Source organism: Grampus griseus (assembly GCF_964374135.1).
Source record: "Grampus griseus genome assembly, chromosome: 16".
NCBI lineage: Eukaryota > Metazoa > Chordata > Mammalia > Artiodactyla > Delphinidae > Grampus > Grampus griseus.
The window spans coordinates 72,551,447-72,574,055 of NC_139010.1; the positions used below are offsets into that span (position 1 = coordinate 72,551,447).

The 22,609-nt window shown below is 48.8% G+C and overlaps 1 protein-coding gene across 1 annotated transcript; it reads left to right on the top strand.

Annotated features, from left to right (window-relative positions):
* Positions 1 to 2,625: 2,625 nt before the first annotated feature.
* Positions 2,626 to 19,692, top strand: LOC309834544 (pancreatic lipase-related protein 2; the record flags this gene model as incomplete). The annotated part of the gene is made up of 12 exons (XM_082673473.1): positions 2,626 to 2,674; positions 5,208 to 5,362; positions 6,734 to 6,859; positions 8,654 to 8,788; positions 9,528 to 9,639; positions 11,069 to 11,188; positions 12,519 to 12,638; positions 14,642 to 14,760; positions 15,206 to 15,335; positions 17,570 to 17,681; positions 18,566 to 18,733; positions 19,629 to 19,692. 12 exons carry the CDS (start codon positions 2,626 to 2,628, stop codon positions 19,690 to 19,692), a joined length of 1,410 nt encoding a protein of 469 aa, XP_082529599.1.
* Positions 19,693 to 22,609: the final 2,917 nt, after the last annotated feature.

Below are 22,609 nucleotides of genomic sequence, written 5' to 3' on the forward strand. Positions count from 1 at the left end.
GGGCAAGTAGTGCAGGGGAGCTGTCCATAGAGACAGCTTCCGGGGCATGGAGCAGGGAGGAGAAGGCAGCAGAGATCCGGATGTTATCCAGCTCACCATTAGCTTCCAATGCTTCATCCTTTCATCCAGCAAATGTTTAGTGATCACCTAGTACCCGTCAGGCGCTGTCCTAAGCTCTGGTGACACATAAATGATTCTATAGACCTTGACCCTGCCACCAAAGCAAGGTCTAAACAAATAATCCCTGAAATATAATTACCGGTTGGGATACATTCCGTGGAAGAAAAACTAAGGAACGTGATAAGAGATGTAAAGGAAGGTCTGGTTTCTCCACGGGCACTGGAGAAGGCTTCTTTGAAGACGTCACATTTAAGCTGAGCCCTGAGCGATAACTTCAGTTTAGGCAGGGAAAGACTGAGGGCAGTGTGTTCCAGGAAGAATAAACAGAGTATGCGAAGACTCCAAGATGGGCACTTTCAAAAGACCACACACAGCCCGTGTGCCTGGAGTTCAATGAGTGAGACTCAAGGGGAGGGAGGGGAGAGAGGCATGGTCCAGGTAACGCTGCACCCTGGTGAGGAGTTTGTATGTTTTCCCAAGAGTGGTGGGCAGCCACCGGCCCCGCGTCATGGGTCCAGGGCTTCCATTCAGCCTCATACTGCCATTCCAGGCTCCTCAGTAGGGTCCTTGATAAGCATGAGTGTCAGGCCTTGGACTAAGCTCCTTCCTCAGCTGCAGGACACCCGCAGGAGCTGTGGGGTGGCAACATTGGGCTTTGGGGTCATTGAGGTATAGGTGACCCCACTCAGGTTCATCAGCACTTTACCAGTTCCACAAAACTTGACTTTTCTTAAGCCCACTTGAGGTAAGGAAGTTCATTCCTGGGCTTCCCTCAGCACCACCCTGCTCACCTCCAGCCTCAGAGTTCTCAGAAGGGAAGTTCACAAAAAAAAGAAGCCATTTTCTACACTTGAAACCCTCCGGAAATTGCCGGCAACCTTGTGGGATAGACTGAAGGGCAGGAGTAGAATACGGAGCAACTGGAACTCTCACCCAGCTGCCAACGGGAGTTCATGCAGGTGCAGTCGCTGTGGGAAAGTGTTTAGCAGCAGCTCCTAAAGTTAAGCACACACACACCCCAGGACCCAGCAATGCTACCTCTGGGGACAAACCTGAGAGAAACGAGTGCAAGTCTAACGAAAGACAGGTAGTAGACTAGAAAGTTCCCAGCAGCATCGTCCATAACAGTCCCAAACTAGAAAGAACCCACGTGTCCACCAAAGCAGAATGGATACACCAACTGTGATAGATACACAGAAATGTACCATATAACACAGCGATAAAGAGGAACCAACTACTGATACATGGAACAACATGGGCGAATCTCAAAACCGTGTTGTGCGAAAGAAGCAAAACTCTAACCAGCACATACTGCATAATTCCACGTATATGCAATCCCAGAAGAGACCAAACTAATCTATGGTGATAGAAGTCGGAGCATGGCTGTGCGGGTGGTGGTACAGGGATCATCAGAGATACTTCTGGCTGCTAGAAATGCTTTTCGATCTGGGGCGTATACACAGGAGTATACATTTGTCAAAACTCATTAAACTGTACTCAAGTTCTCAACTTAAGATGTATACACTTTGGAGCATCTAAATCATATGTCAATTTTTAAAACAGCTGGGCAGCACCTGGCTTTCACCCCTCAGCCCTGAAGGAAAGCAAACACTTCCATCTTTCTTATCCCCGAGTCATAAACTACATTGTTTCCCAACAAAGCTGTATCTGAACAGTGTTTATTTGACTCTTTTGAGTGCCTCCACCAGCAGGGTTTTTACAACTCTGTCCAGCATCTTTGGAAGGATGCTCTCCACCCACCTCACCCCCAAAGTAACCAAGGGCTGTCTTCAAAAACAGATGCTTCCACTGAACGGATGCTTCAGACTGCCCACTCCTGCACGGCTCTGCCAGTGTCTGCAGGGCAATGAGATGAGTTCGGGCTTCCTGTTTCCAAGAGGACTTTGAGTGGGTGGCACTACAGCTTGGAGTTTCCCTCTTATCACCTGGGGAACACAATCTTTTGGCAACTGTACCTGTAAATTCAGATTAACAGAGCCCTTTGCCGTCCTATAAAGTCAGTTTCCCTTTCCTCAAATCTCACTTCATAAACAGCCCTGCTCCCCAGCTGAGCTGGCTTTATGTATTTATGATAACCTAGGTTCAACCTGGCATGTACAGAGCCCTATCTATCCCCCACCCCCGTCCTTTTCTGAGGAATCCAAAGGATAAAGTCTGGTTATAAAAGGCCATGGCCAACCTGCTGGGCTGCAGGTGGAAGCTCTGGGGCCACACAGTAAGTCACAGCCCCACGCGGGCAGGGAGCCGGGTAGGGGTAGGGCTGCCAGGGGGACGTGGCCCAGAACAGGGGAGCACAGCAGTGCAAAGACCCTGAGTGCAGGGTCCGAGAGAGGCGCTGCCCAACTCCCTGTGTGCAGGGAGGCCTCAGCCTCAGGGTCCCCACCTCGAGGGAGAGCCCCGTGTGTGCTGAGGGCCGCCTGCCCTGTCCGCCAGCCTCGTGCCTGTGCATCTGGTGTCCGTGCGTCTCTGTCTTCATCCCCGAAGATGCTGCCCTCTTGGACCATCGGCCTTCTCCTGCTGGCCACAGTCAGAGGTGAGGATGCTGTCACCATCCCTTTGGTGACCGTGCCTGGGCTGGCCTTTGGGTGAGACAGACAGAGGCATCCTCATCACCTTCTCCCTAATTAATAGCATTATCATTATTGCATGAAACAGCAATCGCTACCAGTCGGGGAGTGATGACTCTGTGGTAGAGACAGGGCACCGTGCTCAACAAGGATTATCCCAGCATTGTCCAGCTTGGTTTCCGTCCTCCTGCAAAGGCTCCAGTGGCTGGAGCAGGCGACGGAGGTGGCAGGCAGCTGGGCCAGGTGGAGAGTGAGACGTTCTTGTCAGGTCCCCAATACCCTCAGTTCCTAGGCATAGACAAGTGCACGTCTGCAGACTAAAATCTTGTGGACGTGTCCCTCTGTGAACTCCCGTCCTGCCCGGCCTCCTGCCCAGAGGAGATGCAGACACCCACGTTCTACTTGTCCTGAAACCTCCCTTGTTACCAAAGCCCCCTTGAGCCCGAATCTGCTTATGCCCATCCCCCCACCTCCTCACACGTGTACCTCGCAGGTGTACCTCACAGGTGCTCTCTTTCCCACACTGCCGGGTCTTCTCACCTCCTCTCCCATCAGTCAGAACCCCTCACTGCCTGGCTCGTGAGGCCCCCAAACCCTGCTGAGCACAGTCTCCCCAAGAACAGACGTGGTCTCCTCCAGTCCCTGCAAGGGCTTGCTTCTGCATCCGGACCCTTTCCCCTTGTCTCCTCAGCTTGCCCCCAGCCCCCTCTTGCCTTTCTGGAATTCCAGCCCAGCCTTGCCGCCAGACCCGGCCCCCGACAGAAGAGCCCGGGTGGGGTCTGGCTGCTCCTCAGGCCTTTCCAACCCCTCTTGGTCTCCTTCGCTGATCTGCTGCTTCCTCCTGCCCCAGACACGGGCGTTTCCAAAGGTCACTCCAGGTGCTCTCCTCATGTGTCTTTTCCTCAGGACTGCCCCCTTGTCCAGTCCCCAGCAGCACAGCCCCAGTCCTCCCAAGTTCCAGGCAGCTCCACCAGGGCCTCCCACCATGCCTCAAACTCACTTGTCCCCCACCAGGCTTGGACAGCACCCCCTCGCCCCATCTCCCCACCTCTTCCTTAACTTCCTCTGCCATCAGGTCAGAAGGCCTCTCCCCTCTCCAGGCCCACAGCCCTGCCCCCAGGCTCCCCCACCTCTGAGCCACTTACTCTTGTCTCCCACCCCAGTCACCGGCTCAGCACCCCCAGCACCTCCCCACTACCCACCTAACACCCAGGTATCTTAACCTGGCATCGAAGCCCCTGCGCTTACCATCTGAAGCCAAGGTTGCTTTAACCTCCTGTGGCCTTTCCTGTGGGACGGTTCCCTCTTCCCAGAATGAATTCAACGCTGTCATTATTCCTTCCCAGTTAGGTTTCCTCTCTTTCAGGGCCGGGTTTCGATCTGATTTGTCTCTATGGCTCCCCAGTTCCTACTTTTATTCCCAGTTAAGCTTCTAGGGTTCAAATCGTGGCTCCACCACTGGCTGTGGCCTTGGGTAGCTGACTTTTCGTCTCCGTGCCTTGGGCTCTTCTTCTGTCAAATAAAGGTAATATTCATTCCTTCCTCATGGGCTGTTTGGAGGCCAATACTGGTAAAACACTAGTGTGGTATCCGGCACATAGTAAACAACAAGTATTAACTATTACCAGTTTTTGAATGAATGACTAATAATTGGCTCCATCAGTTGAGGAAGACTAAGAGAGAAAATCCATCGTAATCCTCTGGATTTGAAATTATGTCACCCCTGGTTATACTGGGGGTGACATAATTGTGAAAATATATCATGGACTAGAGAAAGGACCCTCGGATTTAGATGGGGTTATTTAGGTCATCAACTGCATGTACTGAGCCCCTACTATACACAGTATGATGCAAAAATAAATTCTCCCTGTTCTTAAGACATTTACCTTTTCAAAGAACAACAGGGAAATCTGAAATGGCAGAGAATAATTTGGAAAAAACAAAGGTGCATAGGAGGATGACGTGAAGACATGTGGACTGGACAGATACCCAGGAATGCCTACTGTGTGCATGGCCTGTGCTGGACGTAAGAGAGACCTCAAGACTCATCGAATAGCATCTCTGTGCTACGGCATTCGTAGACACTTGATAAATACATGATGGTTGATGAGTGGATGTAAAGGGCCATCTGGGAGTTTCCTGCAAGAGGTAGTTTTAAGGCTGAAGGTTCCCAGGCAGGAATTCTCAGTGATTCCCCAACCTGCCTGATGAACAGGGGCACTTATTAAATATGCTGTTTCTCGGGCCCCACCCCAGACCCTCTGAATCAGAATCTCTGAGGGAGGGGCCTGGGAGTGTGAAGATGCTCATTCACCCTCAGCCCCCAGGTGGTTCTTATCACCACAGAAGTCTGAGGAACACCGACAGCAAAGATAAAGATGAGCAGCGGCCTTCACCAGCCCTGAGCTGTACCCTGAAGAGTCCTCCCGAGTAGCTGAGATGACATTGCTCCTTCTCAGAACCTCACACGTGTCCTGTTTGTTCCTCTTCCTGCCCCAGGAAAGGAGATCTGCTACGAACCTTTCGGCTGCTTTTCCGATGAAAAACCATGGACCAGCATCTTTCAGCGGCCTTTAAAGTTATTTCCCTGGTCTCCCAAGGACATTGACACCCACTTTCTTCTGTATACAAATGAGAATCCAAATAACTACCAAGTAAGAGGGGCACAGAATGACCACATGGTGGGGGATTTGGGCGCCCACGCTGGAGCCTTCACATGGTTGTCTGAGGAATAATTCACTGCCTTGGAACTTTTCGCATGACGCTCCCTCACCAGTGTTAGACTTAGAGCCATCTTAGCTCTCGGGATCATAAATCCCTTCGAGTATCTGATGAAATCTATGGGCGCCCAACCCGGAAACGGACACATTCACACACTTGTGCACAGAAGTGCAGGGCTTCCAAGGATTAGAACCCTGTTTGGGGAGGAAGGGGGTGTGAGCAGCTCTTATGGAGAAACCCAGACCTATGTATCCCTGAGAGGGTCTGGCTTCTTTCCAAACCAGGCAGTGGAGGGAGCGTAGCCCCTCAGAGGGTAGGGGTCGGGGGATGTAAATCCTTCCTCAGGAGCTAGAAGGGGAACAGGGGACATTTAATGACAAAGGAGAAATTTGGGGACCCTTGGAGCAATCTTCAGTTCCCAGAAGGCCTGCCAGGTGGAGGCCAGCAGGCTTCCTCCAGGTGCTCAGAAGTGAACAGGAAGAACTTGCTCAGAACTCAAGCAGCTCACAGCTCTGACCCCAAACCAAGTTTGAGAGAGCAGGGTGTCTGTCTATAGGTCCCCGAGGTCACCTACTGTCGGATTCTAGGTGACAAACTACCCACCCAGAGTCCCCATTTAAAAAAATAATTTTTAAAAATAAAATATATTTTATGCAAAAAAAAAAAAAAAAATCCTGAGAAGGGACTCATAGGCTTCCCCAGATGGCCAAAGAGGTCCTGGCACAGAAAAGCTGAGGAACCCCTGGGCCAGCAGCATCAGGCAGAGGGGAGATGCACCTCAACGGAGCAGGAAGGGTTAAATGCATAAAATAAAAAACATTGGATTAAAAAGGACACTAACTATACTGGAAAACAGTTATCAGAACATTTAAAAAGATAAATATGGGATATAGTAATATGCGTGCTGCCTTATTATCTCACTAAAGAACAAGGGCTAGGGGTTGGTCTAATAACTTCTGTACTTTTAAATAGTAATGAGTACAGATGATATTTTTAAATATCTGTAACAACTGTAATATAAAATGAAAATATCTGCCACCTCTATTGGTGACAGTGTATTGCTAAGTCTGCTATGTTTGTTGCTCAATTTCACAATTAACAAAAATGCTACATTTCAGTATAGAAAAATCAATAAACTTGGACATTCTGAATTCTATCCTCCAACCCTAAGTCAGGAACTCCTGTTCTAGCCTCATCCAACTTCGTGGGAGTTGAATCTGTCACCTTGGCTATGGGAATGGGCTCTAGTGGGTCTGTGGCTTGGAAAGGCCAACACTCAAATTCATCTTTTCTCATTTAACCAGCGGATCAATGTCACTGACCTTAGCACCATCGAGGCTTCAAACTTCCAGCTGGACCGCAAGACACGCTTCGTCATCCACGGCTTCCTAGACAAGGGGGAGGAGGACTGGATAATTGACCTGTGCAAGGTAAGCATTCACCCTCCTCACCTGGTGAGAGCAGCGCCAGCACATGGAGGCAAACTCCGCATCCCCTGAGGCTGGGAAAGGATAAATTCCCAGGAGAGACGGGTCCATCCTAAAACCACTGAGGAAAACTCGGGTTCTCATGGGTACCCAATGTCAAGGTCTCCCAACCCACGAACCTCTAGTCAAACATCTCCTTATGAGGCTGAAAAGACCCAGAGTCCAATCAGAAAGTCCCAGAGGTGGAGACAACAGCAAATGACCTGGCGTTTGTCTCTGATGGCTTATATAAAACCCTTGTATGTCATAAAAAATACTTTACCCCCCGCAGCACTACTATCCAAAAGCATTTGCTGTGATGATGGAAACGCTCTATATCTGCACTACCGGATCAGGAGCCACTGGCCACCTGTGCTTACTGACCACTTGGCCTGTGGCCAGTGTGACCAAAGAACTGAATTTTAAATTTTATTTCATTTTAATTAACTGTAAAGAGCCACACGTGGCTCCTGGCCACAGTATTGGACAGCGCAGCTCTATAGTGACCATGAATATTAGTAATGAATTCTTATTCATACCATCCATTTCCTGAGCACTTACTGTGAGTCTGGCATTGTGCTAATCATTCCACAGTCCTTGTCCCGTTTAACCCTCCCAGCCACGCTGTGAGGCAGGCACAGTTATGGTTCTCATTTTATAGATGAAGAAATTGAGGCAAAGAAAACTTCAGTACTTGCCCAAAGTTGAATCCAGACGTGGAATGCGAAACGAGGTCTTCTGTCCACAAGACACCACAATCCCGTGTGTCTACAGCTTTGGCCTGTAGGAGGTGCCCGTGGCACGGCTCTTAGAGGCTTAAGCTGCAGTGGGATAAGACCTCGAGCAGCTTCTGCCGGAGCGCTCTTTGTTCCTCTTGGTCTGGGGTTTCACACGTGCCTCCTGAGTTCCAGAGGGAGGCTACGCGGACCTGGGTATTGGAGAGCCAAGGGTATGTGGTCCACCATGATGCCTTGACCCCCCAGCCAACCACTCCCAACTTCAAAATGCAGTCCAGGACCTCCCCAAATGAACAAAGGATATAATGTAGCCCTTTCTGATGTTTCTTCCCTCCAGCCCCCAAGGCACCAGTATCTGTGCTTGGGTCACACTACATGATACAAAAGATGCATGTATCCGGGAGAGTTGTCTCCTACCTCGGTCTAAATTTCATCTTATTAAGCTTGTCCCTCAATACTTTATATCTCCCATCAAAGCATTTTTGGGAACATAAAAGCAGCCTCTCTGTGGCTCCAACTATCTAGTATAAGGGTCTGCAAACTTTCCTGTAGAAGAGCAGGTAATAAATATTGTAGCATTTGCGGGCCATATGGTTTCAGTTCATATGGCTTCTGTTGTAGCTATGAGGCAGAGGTGAACAATCTGTAAACAAATGGGTGTGGCTGTTTGCAATAAAACTTCATAAAAGCAGTTAGCAAACTACTACCCGAGTGGATTTGGCACTCGGGTAGTAGTTTGCTAACCCCTGACCTCATAAGTCATCTTTCTGACCTGGTTGTGTCAATGACCATCTGTAAAACCTTAGACAAGTCACTCTGTTCCAGGTCTCAGTTTCCACATCTGTTAAGTGGGAGTAAGTATACCCAGTTCACAGCACTGTGGTGTGGATCAGGACGAGTGTGAGGAATGTTAAAGTTCTGACACAAGCTAGATGCTTGACGGTTGTGAACGCCTATCTGTGGAGTGTGCAACCCGTGGCTGTTAATAAACTGGTTTCTCCCTCATGTTTGTCTTTCCCAGAAAATGTTTAAAGTGGAGAAGGTGAACTGCATGTGTGTGGACTGGAAGCGCGGGGCCAGGACAGGATACACCCAAGCTGTCCACAACACTCGGGTCGTGGGAGCGGAGATAGCTTACTTAATACAAGGGCTGTCGGTAAACCCCTGCCTGGGCCACATCCTGTGGGTAGGGGGCAGGAGAGGGGCAGGCCAGCACCCCGTGGCACCCAGTTGCAGCCTGGGGACCCATGGGTAGAGGCAGAGCCTGAAAGCCGGGAGCCCAAGAAGGGCCTTTGCTACATGAAGCTGCAAACTTCCTCCCTCCGGGGTTGTCCTGAAGATCCCTAGCTGTGGGGCCTGAGGCAGACTAACCTCTTCAGGCCTCAGTTTCCCCTTTTGAAATAAGCCTTCCTTGCAGGCTGTTCTGGGAATTGTAGAGCAGGCTGGGCTGCCCTGAAGTTCTCAGCCCAGATGAGTCTTCGCTCTCAGGGAAGGTCCCTTACGGCCTCCAGGAAGGTCGAGTCTGGAGACCCCCAGAGCCGGGCCCATTACCACGTTCTGCACTGGCCCAGCCCCTGCCGGGGACGAGGGGAGGGAGGTCCGCGGTGGGCTGCGTGTGGGAGCTGGCAGAGCACTGCCAGTCCCGGCCAGGGCGGCCTGCAGGTGATGCGCTGGCCGCTGGTCAGCACCGTTACCCCGCGCGCCAGCCGGACCCCGGGAGCACCGTTACCCCTGTGGCCAGCCAGGGGCCGGGTCGCACTGTCCTAGGCGGCGGCCTGGAGCCGGGGGTCGTTCCTCCCGAGTTTCCAGCCTGGGTCCTGCCCCAATCCCTGCTCCCCGAGAGCCGGCGCATCCCCACCTGGTGCTCTGGGACCTGATGCTCCTTCCCTCCGCAGACCCAGCTGGGCTATGGCCCCGAGAACGTGCACCTCATCGGCCACAGCCTGGGCGCGCACACGGCCGCTGAGGCGGGCAGGAGGCTGGGGGGCCGCGTGGGCAGGATCACAGGTAGGGGCTCTGGGCCGGGGTTGGGGGCGGGCGCCGGCCCAGCCAGGGGAGCAGGCGGTGGAAGGAGAGACCCGCGCGCTTCCCACGGCCAAGGGCGCCCCTTCCGATCCTCCTGGAACTGGTTTTAGGTGGTGCAGGGGACTTGAAAAATAATTGTTCATATATTTTCACGTGTGTTAGAAAATACAGGATTGTAAGCAAAAATACATTTATAAAAAAAGAAAAATATAACTAACACATTAAACTCATGACTTCAGGGTTATTATTGGTAGAGTATGGCAAAGTTTTTTAAAAAGTGAGCTGATTTTTGAAAAAAATCAATTCATCAGTTCCACAAATATTTATTGAATGTCTTCCCTGTGCCAGGACAGGCAGAAAATGAAAGTGACTAGCTGAGACCTGCCATAGCAGGTGCTCAGTAAAGAATAAATGGAGGAAGGAAACACCAGGCAGAATGAATACACAGACATAGACACAGACAACCGTTTGGTGCACCACATCAATATGTAACTTAGGCAAACTGTTCAAGTCAGCATTTAATGAATGCGTCTGTTGCTCTGGGCACCAGGCTAGGCTTCGGGTGAAGGATAAAGGGTATTTTTCAGTTTGCAATGTCCTTTCTCTTAGATCTTTCCATGGGATTTTCACAGTAACCCTGCCAGGGGAGTTACTGTTGTTATCCCCACTTTCCAGGTGCAAGGAGGACAGGCTCCTGGCCTTGAGCAGCCAGCGCTAGATGTAGGTCACCGAGTCCTGAGTGCCCTGCTCCTTCCACCTTCTGCTTGTCTTTGAAGATGAACTGGGCACGGCCCCTGCCTCAGGAAATCCACAGTCTAGTGCAGGAGGCAGACACCTAAGTAGGCAAATAAAAGTCAAAGCAGAATTAACGAATGCAGAAGAATCCTGTGCAATGAGGAGGGAATGACCCAAGAAAGGAGAGGCTACACTTTCCATGAAGAGGTCGTGTTTGAGGGGCTCTGGGAGAGTGTGGGAGAGTGTGGGAGAGCGAGCAGCAGGCCGGGGGCCATGACCACAGACGCGGGGGAATGGGCCGTGCAGGGCTCGGAGACTGTGGAGGAGCTGGGCCGGGCCCGGGAGCTCAGTCTTGGAGAGCTGTAGCCAAACAGAACGTGTGTGAGGGAAGAAAGGAAAAGGGAGACGAAGGGAGCAAGGGCACCATCCCGATATTCCATGACGCCAGGCAGTGGGGATTTCTGGATGTCCTGTGACAGGCAACGACCCCACTGGCAGCCTTTCTGTCCCAGCCTCTCTCCCAAGCAGACCAGGACCTACAGACTCAATTCTCCAAACTATGACTGCTGGGGCGTGGGATCCTTCGCCCAGGAATCCCCATGGATTTTGTGCGTACAGGGTTTAGATCCTGGGTGGTCTTAGAGTGCGGCCTCCCTGTCCACCTCCCCCTTCTTAGGGCTAGACCCGGCACAGCCATGCTTCCAGGGCACGCCAGAGGAGGTTCGGCTGGACCCGTCCGATGCCATGTTTGTGGATGTGATTCACACGGATTCTGCTCCCATAATCCCTTTCCTGGGTAAGTTCCTCACCCCACCTCTCAGGGACCAGGGCTGTAACTGATGAGAGCAGATCCAGGCATGTGCCCCCTGCCACCCTCCCCCACCTGCACACACATACCACAGGGTGGTATTCAAAATGGTTAACCAACCAGTCAAAACGGGTGTCAGCCACAAACAAACAGCAAGTTCAGTGCCAGTGATGTCAGCCTGAGGCCCAAGGTAGGACGAAAGGCTTCTATAACCTGTGGAAGGCTCCCTCCGTCTCCAGACTCTGCATCCTTCCCTAGTCTGTCAGTATCCAGAGTGGCATTTATTATTGATGTTTGACCTGTACTTGCAAAATGCAAAGGTAATCTTTGCATTTTTTTTCTTCTTTTGTCAAAGCTTTGCTTACAGTTTGTTTTGTTGGAGATTAAATATAGCCCTTAATTGAATTCTTCTAAAATTAACATTCTTTTTTCAATATTTTCTTGCATAACCACTCATGAAATGTACCAATAAAAGGTATGGTTTTGATGATCCTATCACTTATGAAGTGTTTACCATGTGCTGCATTGAACATTTTGCATACATTAGCTCATTAATCGTTGTAACAACCCTGAAAAGTGGGTATTGTTATTACCACTTCATAGCTGAGGAAACTGAGGCTCGACAAGGTAAAGTAATTGATCAAGTAATTGTCAAGATCACAGATGTGTAAGAAGAACCAGGATGTGATCACAGGTCTATGTGCTTCAAAATCCAAACCATCTAGCCATTATGCTGTGGTTCTCAATATAACAACAAAGTTTATGTGGTCTCAGTTAACACTATAATGTAGAAACCAAAATTTTAAAATGAATAAAGTAATAAAAAGTGCACCAGCCCTGCCCTGACATGTGTCTTCTGGTGCATAATGGTATCAGGACACCGATGATGGTATCGTTGTTGTTCAGGGCCTTCTCCTTTCTTTTATTTTTTACTTATTTATTTATTTTTTTGTGGTACGCGGCCTCTCCCGTTGTGGAGCACAGGCTCCGGACACGCAGGCTCAGCGGCCATGGCTCACAGGCCCAGCCGCTCCGCAGCATGCGGGATCTTCCCGCACCGGGGCATGAACCCGTGTCCCCTGCATCGGCAGGTGGACTCTCAACCACTGTGCCACCAGGGAAGCCCTCTCCTCCTTTCTTGTCTTGCCAAGTGCTCATCTGAGAACTTCCGCAGAGCCAGAGACAGGGTGGCTGCACTGTGGGGAGAAGTTGCCAAGAAGGCTCTTCCTCTCATTGGAAGGAGCTGAACGCTCTTCGTGGCCACCACCTGACTCTGGGACCACTTCCCTCCCACTCGTCTCTGCTGCCAATGTTTCAGGTTTTGGAATGAGCCAAAAGGTGGGCCACCTGGATTTCTACCCAAATGGAGGAAGGGAAATGCCTGGATGTCAGAAAAATGCCTTGTCAACCATCATTGATATAAATGGAATATGGGAAGGTATGTAAATGAGGGAAGCAAGACAGCAGCTGCTCCACTTGGGGAGAAGGCAGGTGGTGTGGTCTGTGTCGGGCATTTTCACAGCAGTGGCACGAGATAGTTACTCTGATTAGCCCCATTTTACAGACGAGGAAATGGGATCAGAAAAGTGATGAAACTTGCCCAAGGCCACCTTATATTTAAGCCCAATTTCTGGCTGCAAAGCCCGACCCCATGCCCAGCCTGCGCCTTCTCCCCCTTAGCAGGATGCTGAGACATGGGCTGCACTGGCGCATCAGTTAGGACCCAGCTTTGCCTTTGGCCCCCATCCTTCCTTCAGTGCAGGCTCCTTGAAGATCTGCAGAGCATAAGCAAAGATGTGGAGGGTTTTGACTTTCTTGCCATTTGCTATTGTCAGGTGCTAGGGATGGAAAGGGACTGAGCTGGTAAGAAGACGATGGGGGGAAGGGGGAGGACGGCCGTGCCCTGTGGGTTTGAGGGGCACGTGCATGGAGGCGGAGGCCTGGGGGTCTGGGGGACGAGCCTTGTGCGTGTCTCCATTTATCTGAGAGAGCAGGCTCAGTACCCCTAATGTTAGGGGACCTAAAGTGCCATCTCCATTAGCCGCCCCTTGTTCCGGCCCGGGGCTATTCCTGTTGCCCCTCCCCTGAGAACAGGCGCCACTCTCCTCCCTAAAAGTGGAGGCTTTGAGTCTGTGATCGTCTCATTTTAGTCTTTATTTTTTCTGAGTGGGGAGTTCCCCGAGGCCAGGGGCCGTGGCCTGGGCGACCTGGACTCCTCAGGACCCTGCGCAGGGCCTGGCGCAAAGCAAGCTCTGTGTCCAGTTTTTTACCTTGAGCTGAGCGGCCTTCCGTGGCATTTTGATCTTCCATGTGCTTCATGTGAAAGAGCAGAGTCGATAAAACAATAGCCAACATCCACCTCCTCTCTGCTCAGCACCGGGTAACTCGAGGGAGGGCTGCTTGGCGGATCTGATTTCTGAAAGAACACCAGAGTCACAGTGAGGGCTGCCCCCTCTCCGATGGGACGAGCAGGGCACACATAATAGGAAGGAGCCCAGGTTTAATTAGAGAGGTGGCCGGTTGCTGGAACGTGCTTCTGTTGTGTGCGTGCCGACTCACCCTGGCCGCTGAGGAGCAATTACATCCGCTTGCTTCTCTAACATGGAATCCCTGGGCAGCAATTTTGGATGAAAGAGACAGTTAACTTCGAAACAGGTCCTATTGTCTGGTAATGAGTGTTGGTGTGGGGTGCGCGGGACTGGGGGGCTACGGAGAGCTAATCCCCCAAGCACAAAGGGCAACATTCCTTTCCCAACGGGTGGCGGATGGAGCCCAGCAGACCCCCAAGCAGTGGTCCCCAGGTATGCCAGGGTCACTGTGGATCACTCCATGGGAAGTTTGTACCTAGTAGCTGGAGACAGGAAAAAACAATTTCCCAAACAAGAGGACTTTGGTTTAAAGAGAAAGACGGTGAAAGAGTAGCCAGAGGCCATGGTGACCTTGCTCTCCGTTGCTTTTACCTCATGCCTGGAGGAGTAAGAAGGAAGAATTTCTCAGCCTGAGACCATAGACAGAAAAGCTTGGTTCACGCGAAAGGTGAAGTATGATATATCTCTAACCAACGCTCCCCACTCCCCCAAGCCTTCGTTATTTATTTACGTTACATGCCCGGCCCCCGAGGATTAGACAGAGGTGCTTGTTAGACCTTCTCACTCCCTAACACTTGCCTAGCCCTGAGGGGGGGCCACCCCAGAAAATAGACAGTGCCGGGGAGAGGAAAGCGACTCCAGCCAACCACCACTACTAAACAAGCCCCCAGCTTTTCTACTTGCCCCGAAGTATGTCAAGGTCAATGACAGAAATTGTGAATTGTGACCAAGGTGTTCAGGGACACCATCATCCACCTGTGAAATGCAGAGGTGATTCCTCGCTGGGTCAGAATGGTTCGGGCTTCAAAAGTTTAATGCCTCTTGTTAGCGCCCTTGGCCTTTGTCTTCTCAGGAACCCAAGACTTTGTGGCTTGCAATCACATAAGAAGCTACAAGTATTACTCAAGCAGTATCCTCAGCCCCGATGGCTTCCTAGGCTACCCTTGTGCATCCTACAATGAGTTTCAGGAGGTAGGTCACACCAGGCGCCCAGGGAAGTTGGTGGTGATGGTGGTGTTGTCCCTTTGGCTTGGAACAGAGCAGAGATGTAACTCCACGGCTAATGAAAGGAGGCACTAGAAATGCTGAGGCTTACAGAGCCTTCCTCCCAGGAATAGGATGGGCAGGAGGGGGACAGCAGACTTGAACTGTGCTGGGCCTTCCCTAGATCCCCAACTTTTCATTCTGGAAAGTTCCCAGTGTGTGCAAGGATGCATGGGTAGATGGATGCGTGCCTGCATGGAGCAGTGGATGTGGGAGAAGGGGTAGAATGGATACATGAATGGAAGGAAGAATAGGTAGATGAGAAGATGGATGAGGGAGGGATGGATGGACGGATGGATAGACAGGAGGATGGAAAGGAAAATGGGTGAGTCAAAGGCCTACGACTCACAGACAGACTGTTTTCTTTCACTAGAGTGGCTGTTTCCCTTGTCCTACTGAAGGATGCCCCAAAATGGGGCACTATGCTGACCAATTTCAGGGGAAAACCAGTGCTGTGGGACAAACCTTTTTCCTGAACACAGGAAGCAGTGGTAACTTTACTCGTAAGTTTCCATTTTACTCATTTAAAAATTCTTGCAAATAATTTCAGAGTATCAGCCTTATTAGGACCCTTGGTAGCAATTGACAGAAACTCACCTCCAACCAGTTTAAGCTATAATGGAAAGGCAGTAGAATGGCATTTGTCTTGGATCTCAAGTTCACTCCTTTAACCAAAAATCCTGATCAATGGAATAAAGTACAGTGATTGGCCCAGGCTGGGTCACATGTCCACCCACCCCAGTGGCGGGAAGGATGGATCCATTAACAGAAGAGGGCAAGGCGGGGCAAAGTCCCTGTAAGTCAAGAAGTCTCCGGCTAAATACATCTTCTACCAGTCCCCCTGCACACACACAAGCACGCTGCATTTCTGTTGTTGTTTTGCCCAGCTTCTCATTAAAAAAGTACAAGATAGCGAAACGATCAAGATTATTTTGTTAAAATTAATATCACACGGTAGCCGAATAGAAGAGCAATTACTTTTCAAGGGATTTTGACATTAAAAAAAAAGTTTATATGGCACTTTACAAAACTCTTTTCACTTACAGTATTTCATGTGATCTTCACAATGTTTATCATGAAAGATCACGGTTTGGCACTCTCTATAAAGTCTTATATGTATATTCCTTTGACCCAGTCATTCCACTTCTCAGAGTGTACCTTATGAAAATACTTGCATGAGAAAGTGCTCAAGGGTGTTCACTGCAGCACTGTTTTTAATACCAGAAGATTGGAGAGAGAAACCTGGATACCCACCAACTGGTAAACCACCAAATACTGTACAGAACCGCTAAAAAGAAGGCGATAGCTCTATGTGCTGAGGAGAGATCTCTAAGGCATATTTAGTGAAAAGGCAAGCGACAAAACAGCCTGCAACATGTCATGTATCAGTCAGGGTCCCAACAGGAGACAGAACTCATCCAAGTGGCTCAAATGGAGAGATTTTACTGAAGGGCCTCCTGTTAGAGGTGTGGGCAGGGTTAAAGGAACAAGCAAGATTTTCATGTTAAATTTTTACTTACCCATATTCATATTTTCCAAAATTTTATAATAAAATATTTTTCTTTGTAACAAGAAAAAAAAGGGCAAGGGATGCCGAGGCCCCCGGAATCTGGTGGCTGTGCAGCTCTCAGAATACAGGGAAGGAGGGAGTTTCTGACAGACTCATGGTTCTGGAGCAAGGTGGGGGGCAGGGAGATGACACCCGCACCTCTCTCCTCTGGCCTTCTGACCTCCTGCATACACCTCGTATCGGCTAAACCCAGCTAAAAGCCAGCAGCAAGGATCCTGGGGTGGGAGGCAAACATTCCGGAACACAGGGCAGGACGGAGAAAGGGAATCATTCTGGGGTGGGGATGGGTGGAGCGAATAGAGAATAACAGCACATACTATTTAAAGAAGGGAAAAGAAGCCCATATTCTTTTATATACATAGATGTGTGAGAGAAAGAGAAAGAGAAAGCTCTAGATCAGCCTATCTCAACCTCACACTACTGACATTTGGGACTGGATAATTCGTTGTTGTAGGCGTCTGTCCTGTGCATTGCAGTTTGTTTAACAGATCCTTGGTCTCTACCCACTAGATGCCAGTAGCTCTCCACGCCCACCCCACCTCACCCCCAGTGTGACAACCAAAGAAGCCTCCAGACATTGCCAAATGTCCCCAGGGAGGCAAAATCTCCCCCTGATTGGGAACCACTGGACTTGATTAAGTATAGAGACCAAAGTGATGACATCAGGGAAGGACCTGGGATGCAGGGCAGGTAGATGGGGTGCTGATGAAGGTTCTTTCTTTTTTTAATTTATCTGGGTTGTTTTTCTATGGAGAATATGTCCGTTGCATGTGAAAACAGCAATAAACTAAAAGAGCAGTAGGTGATTTATCCAAACATTGTAGCCACAAGCATCTCCCTCTCCCTGTGGCCTTTCTGGGGATGGCCAGTGATGTGTACCCAGGGTACACAGGTACAGTAACCAGTTGCCCTGCATCCATCAGGGCACATACGTTGCTGTATCAACAAGAGATTGTGCTGAAGTATAAGATTTACTTCCTCTGGAGTCCCTCACCCCCACCTAGGATCTGAATCCCAGGACCCCAAACCTCGTTTAAGGAAATCATTACTCACATTCACCCTTACCTCTCATCCGCGGGGGACGTAGAGCTTGGAACAAGGCTGCGTCCACGAGGTCATTCTTTTCAACAAGAGGAGTTATTCGAATGATTGTATTTCTTTCAACAGGTTGGAGATATAGGATATCTGTCACACTGGCTGGAAAAAAGAAAGTGAGTGGGTACATCAGGATTGCTTTGTATGGAAGTAATGGAAACTCAAAACAATATGAAATTTTCAAGTAAGTTTGATAGTAAAGTGAAATGACCATACTTTCCATAATAGATTCTTCATACAAGATTGGGTATAAACTGCTTTGTAAATCTAGCCATCTATTATACAGAACCATTGAATCCTGGAATGTCAAACCTGGAAGGAAGGCTTAGCATCTGGTTCAATCACCCCATTTTACACATGAGAGGAGTGAGGCCCAGAGGGGGAACCGGCTATTTAAAATGAGACAAATGCTAACTCCTTTCGGATTGTCAGTCGTTGCTTCCTGACTTAGGTTTTCGGAAAATCAAATTCTCCTTAGGCCAGGCGCGTTTGTATGGCAACTCCCTTCCCGGCAACACACACACAGGAAGCCTGAGGCCAGCTTCTCGTTGCTGTGGTAGCCTCAGCACCTACTTTTGCTGGACGTATGAGATACTTGGTAAATGTGTGTTGGATGAATGCATAACCGCGCTGTAAAATGAGAGTCTGGATTTTGCACAAACTTTTACATAATAATTTTCGTGTTAAGTTAAAATTCTTTGACAACTTCCTGTGCTACATATGAGGGGCTAACAAATGACCTCGGCTGACCCACAGGCATCTTCTAACATAAGACATTGCATTAATATAGTCCTGCAGTGAACTAATAGGGTTAATACACCACCCCAAATATTTAACTTCCCTCTAGGGACAAACTAAGGCAGTGGAAATCTAGAGTCCAGTATTTTTTAAAGGTCTGTTCTTCACAAATACATTTGTGTTTTAGCAGCCCCTGGATGTGCATGAAGTCATACAACCTATTTGCAGAAAACCAGAAACAGCAGCCGTTGTTTGAAGAAAAAATAAATTGCTGTCATCCTATGTATTCATATAGCCAGCTGATATAACATTTTCTGTCTATGTTTTCAGAGGATCCCTCCGACCAGATGCAAGTCATATGCATGACATTGATGTGGACCTCAATGTAGGAAAAGTCCAGAAGGTCAAGTTCCTCTGGAACAACAATGTGATAAATCTCTTCCGGCCCAAACTGGGGGCTTCCCGAATTACAGTGCAAAGTGGTGAAGGCAGGGCTGAGTGAGTACCTTTCATTCCATCTAAGTTTTATTTTCTATATTTAGCTATCAATGTATCCACCAATCCATCCATGCGTCCAATCACCCACCTACCTACCCATCTAGGTATTCATCGACTCATCCGTTCGTCCAGCCCTTTCTGCTCATCCACTTACCTACCCACTTATCCATCCAGCCATCTCTCCAGACCTGTCTCCTCACCCTTCTGGCTGTTCAGCCATCCGTCCACTCATCTACCCAACTCTCCATCTATCCATCCAATTTACTTTGAAAAATCAATCATTTTCCTTAAGCCAAATTCAACTTGACAGGAGCAAGGCCTCAGTGGTAAGGCATCGATTCAAGAACCAGGCAAATATGAAACTCTTTTACCTTAAGCAATAAGGAAGACACGTGCAGTACTTGTAGGAAATCTCTGAGTTAATTCCAGCTGGGGTGCAGGTATTAATGTAAATTGTTTTGTTTGGAGACTACGGCATGTGTTGGGAGCTAGCTTATAGGGGCAAGCTCTTCTCATTCGGAGGGAATAGAATCTTACTTGGTAGGAGTTGGGAGAGTACCTAATTGTGTTTAAAATATGGAAACTCCTAACTGTGTTTAAAATATGATCCACCTTAAAAGGAGATCCTCATTGCTAAGCCCCAAACCCCCTAGACTTTGAAAATCTTTGGTCTGACCACTGATTCACTCTCAGCTCATTAAAAGCCCATGGAGGGGAGGAGGTTCTTTGAGTGGATTTGCTGGGTGAGAGTCACTTGGACTCTGCCTGGTGTAGCAAAAAGCTTTTCACTCAGAGAGGTCCGAATCCCAGCGAGCGGGCCAAAAGCCGTTTACTCATCTGAGGTCACGTTTCCACGAGCAAACGAGCCTCATGCTGGAAAGGTTTTCTTCCACAGGTATAATTTTTGCAGCAGCGACATGGTGCAAGAAGACGTTTTACAAACTCTGTACCCTTGTTAAAAATGTGGTGGCCTCAGAAGACCTAAATAGACATTTCTCCAAAGAAGATCTACAGACGGCCAACAAACACATGAAAGGATGCTCAACATCACTAATCATTAGAGAAATGCAAATCAAAACCACAATGAGGTATCACCTCACACCAGTCAGAATGGCCATCACCAAAAAAAATCTACAAACAATAAATGCTGGAGAGGGTGTAGAGAAAAGGGAACCCTCTTGCACTGTTGGTGGGAATGTAAATTGATACAGCCACTATGGAGAACAGTATGGAGGTTCCTTAAAAAACTAAAAATAGGACTACCATACGACCCAGCAATCCCACTACTGGGCATATACCCTGAGAAAACCATATATCAAAAAGAGTCATGTACCACAATGTTCATTGCAGCTCTATTTACAATAGCCAGGACATGGAAGCAACCTAAGTGTCCATCGACAGATGAATGGATAAAGAAGATGTGGCACATATATACAATGGAATATTACTCAGCCATAAAAAGGAACGAAACTGAGTTATTTGTAGTGAGGTGGATGGACCTAGAGACTGTCATACAGAGTGAAGTAAGTCAGAAAGAGAAAAACAAATACTGTATGCTAACACATATATATGAAATCTAAAAATAAAAAGAAAAGAAAATGGTCAGAAGAACCTAGGGGCAAGACGGGAATAAAGATGCAGACCTACTAGAGAATGGACTTGAGGATACGGGGAGGGGGAAGGGTAAGCTGGGACAAAGTGAGAGAGTGGCATGGACATATATACACTACCAAACGTAAAATAGACAGCCAGTGGGAAGCAGCCGCATAGCACAGGGAGATCAGCTCGGTGCTTTGTGACCACCTAGAGGGGTGGGATAAGGAGGGTGGGAGGGAAGGAGATGCAAGAGGGAAGAGATATGGGGGCATATGTATATGTATAAGTGATTCGCTTTGTTATAAAGCAGAAAGTGACACACCCTTGTAAAGCAATTATACTCTAATAAAGATGTTAAAAAATAAAAAAATAAAGGAGAAATGATAAAAAAATGTGGTGGCCTCTTTATCTTTATGATAATAAAATTTTTAATGGGCTTTTTTGACGTTGAAGTATTAGTTTGATCTTGAGGTGTTAGTTTGACATTCTCTACGTTCTGGGGTCACATTTCAGAAAAGATTTGGGGGGCTGGAGCCACTTGGCCACAGGTAATGCCTAGAACATCCCACCGGTCTGCCTCTGCCGCCATCTCTCTCAGGGCACTTGGTGTGGCCTGTCCTAATGTATTTTACATCCTTAGACAGTGAAATTCTGTCCTGTTTGAAAAGGTTGCTTCCACACGTTGCCCACTCAGCTTTCAGCATCCTGCGGGAGAGAGCAGCCCCCATGTGAGAGCAGCCTGTGGCATGAGTGACAAGCTCTAAGCATTATTTAGGTGAAACCTGCCTGCGCCATGGAGGAAGGGCTTTAAAATAAGTTACTACAGGGCTTTCCCGGTGGCGCAGTGGTTGAGAGTCCGCCTGTCGACGCAGGGGACACGGGTTCGTGCCCCGGTCCGGGAAGATCCCACATGCCGCGGCGCGGCTAGGCCCGTGAGCCATGGCCGCTGAGCCTGCGCATCCGGAGCCTGTGCTCCGCAACGGGAGAGGCCACAACAGTGAGAGGCCCGCGTACCGCAAAAAAAAAAAAAAAAAAAAGAAGTTACTACATGCACACGGCACAAAATGCGAACAATGCAGAAGAGCGCTCATACACAGGGTACTTTCCTTCCAGCCTTGCCCTCGGGCCTCTCAGTTCCTCTTCCCAGAGACAACTTGAGTTTTTTCCAGAAACATTCTATGTATAAATATTCATGTACCCATCTCACACACCCCAGCCCCACCCCACCATTTTTTTTTTTTCTCAAACAAATGGAAGCATACAACACGCACCGTTCTCACCTTGCTTTCTTCACTAACGGTAATTTTGATATTATTCTCTAATGGTCCAGAAAGGGCTGCTTCATTCTTTGTGTGGCTTCACAGATTCCACTGAGGGATGTGATGTGGTATGTTTGTCCCTGCTGATGGACATATAAAATTTTCCTCTTATGAATATTCATGCAACTACTATCCTTTTATGATATTCTAACATGATACAAATTTGTCTAAGAAATGTTTAGGATGTTTATTTTGATCAGTATTGCCAAAGTACAGTCCAATTTACACTCCAACCAACAACACGGTAGGTTGAACTGTAAATTCAAATTGCCGCTCTTGGGGGCCCAAAAATTCAAATATTGACAATTTCATATGGTTTGTTCTAACATGAGAGTGTTTTGCACCCTCACCAATGTGGCAAATTGTCAAACCTTTTGTCAATGAGGCGCTAAAAGTGCTTTTCCCTATGTTGTGATTTGTGTTTGTTTTGTTATGAATGAGAGTGAACATCTTTTCAGTGTTTAATGGCCTTTTGTATTTCTTTTTCTGTGAATTGTCCACATTGTGTGTCAATTTTAGGCATCTTTTAGATATAATTTTTACTTTAAGGAACTGTTTAATATTAAGAAAATTGCAATGTTCTGTCGTATGCAGATATTTTCCCCAACTTATCCCTCTCCCTGGGAGAAAACCAGAAAGCTAGTGGGAGGGCCTGGAGCAGGGCCTACACCCCGACCTGGGCCCCAGCTCATACAAAGATTCTGCAGATGCTGTAACCCCAGGGGCTGCCCGGAGGGCTCCACCCACCTCACCTCACACCTGGTCAGCGCTAGGTTTCGGCTTTCCTTCCTGAGCAGGATAGAGCCTCAGCCTGCGTGGTCTTCTTTCAAGCCCAATGAGCGGGTAGGAGTCTGTGCTGAGCTCCTGGGGGGCTCGGTGCCACAGCAGGCAGAGCTGCTGGGGCCTGTGCAGAGTGTGGCCCTTCCAGGCTGGCCTCCTGCCCACTCATGGCCTCCCAATA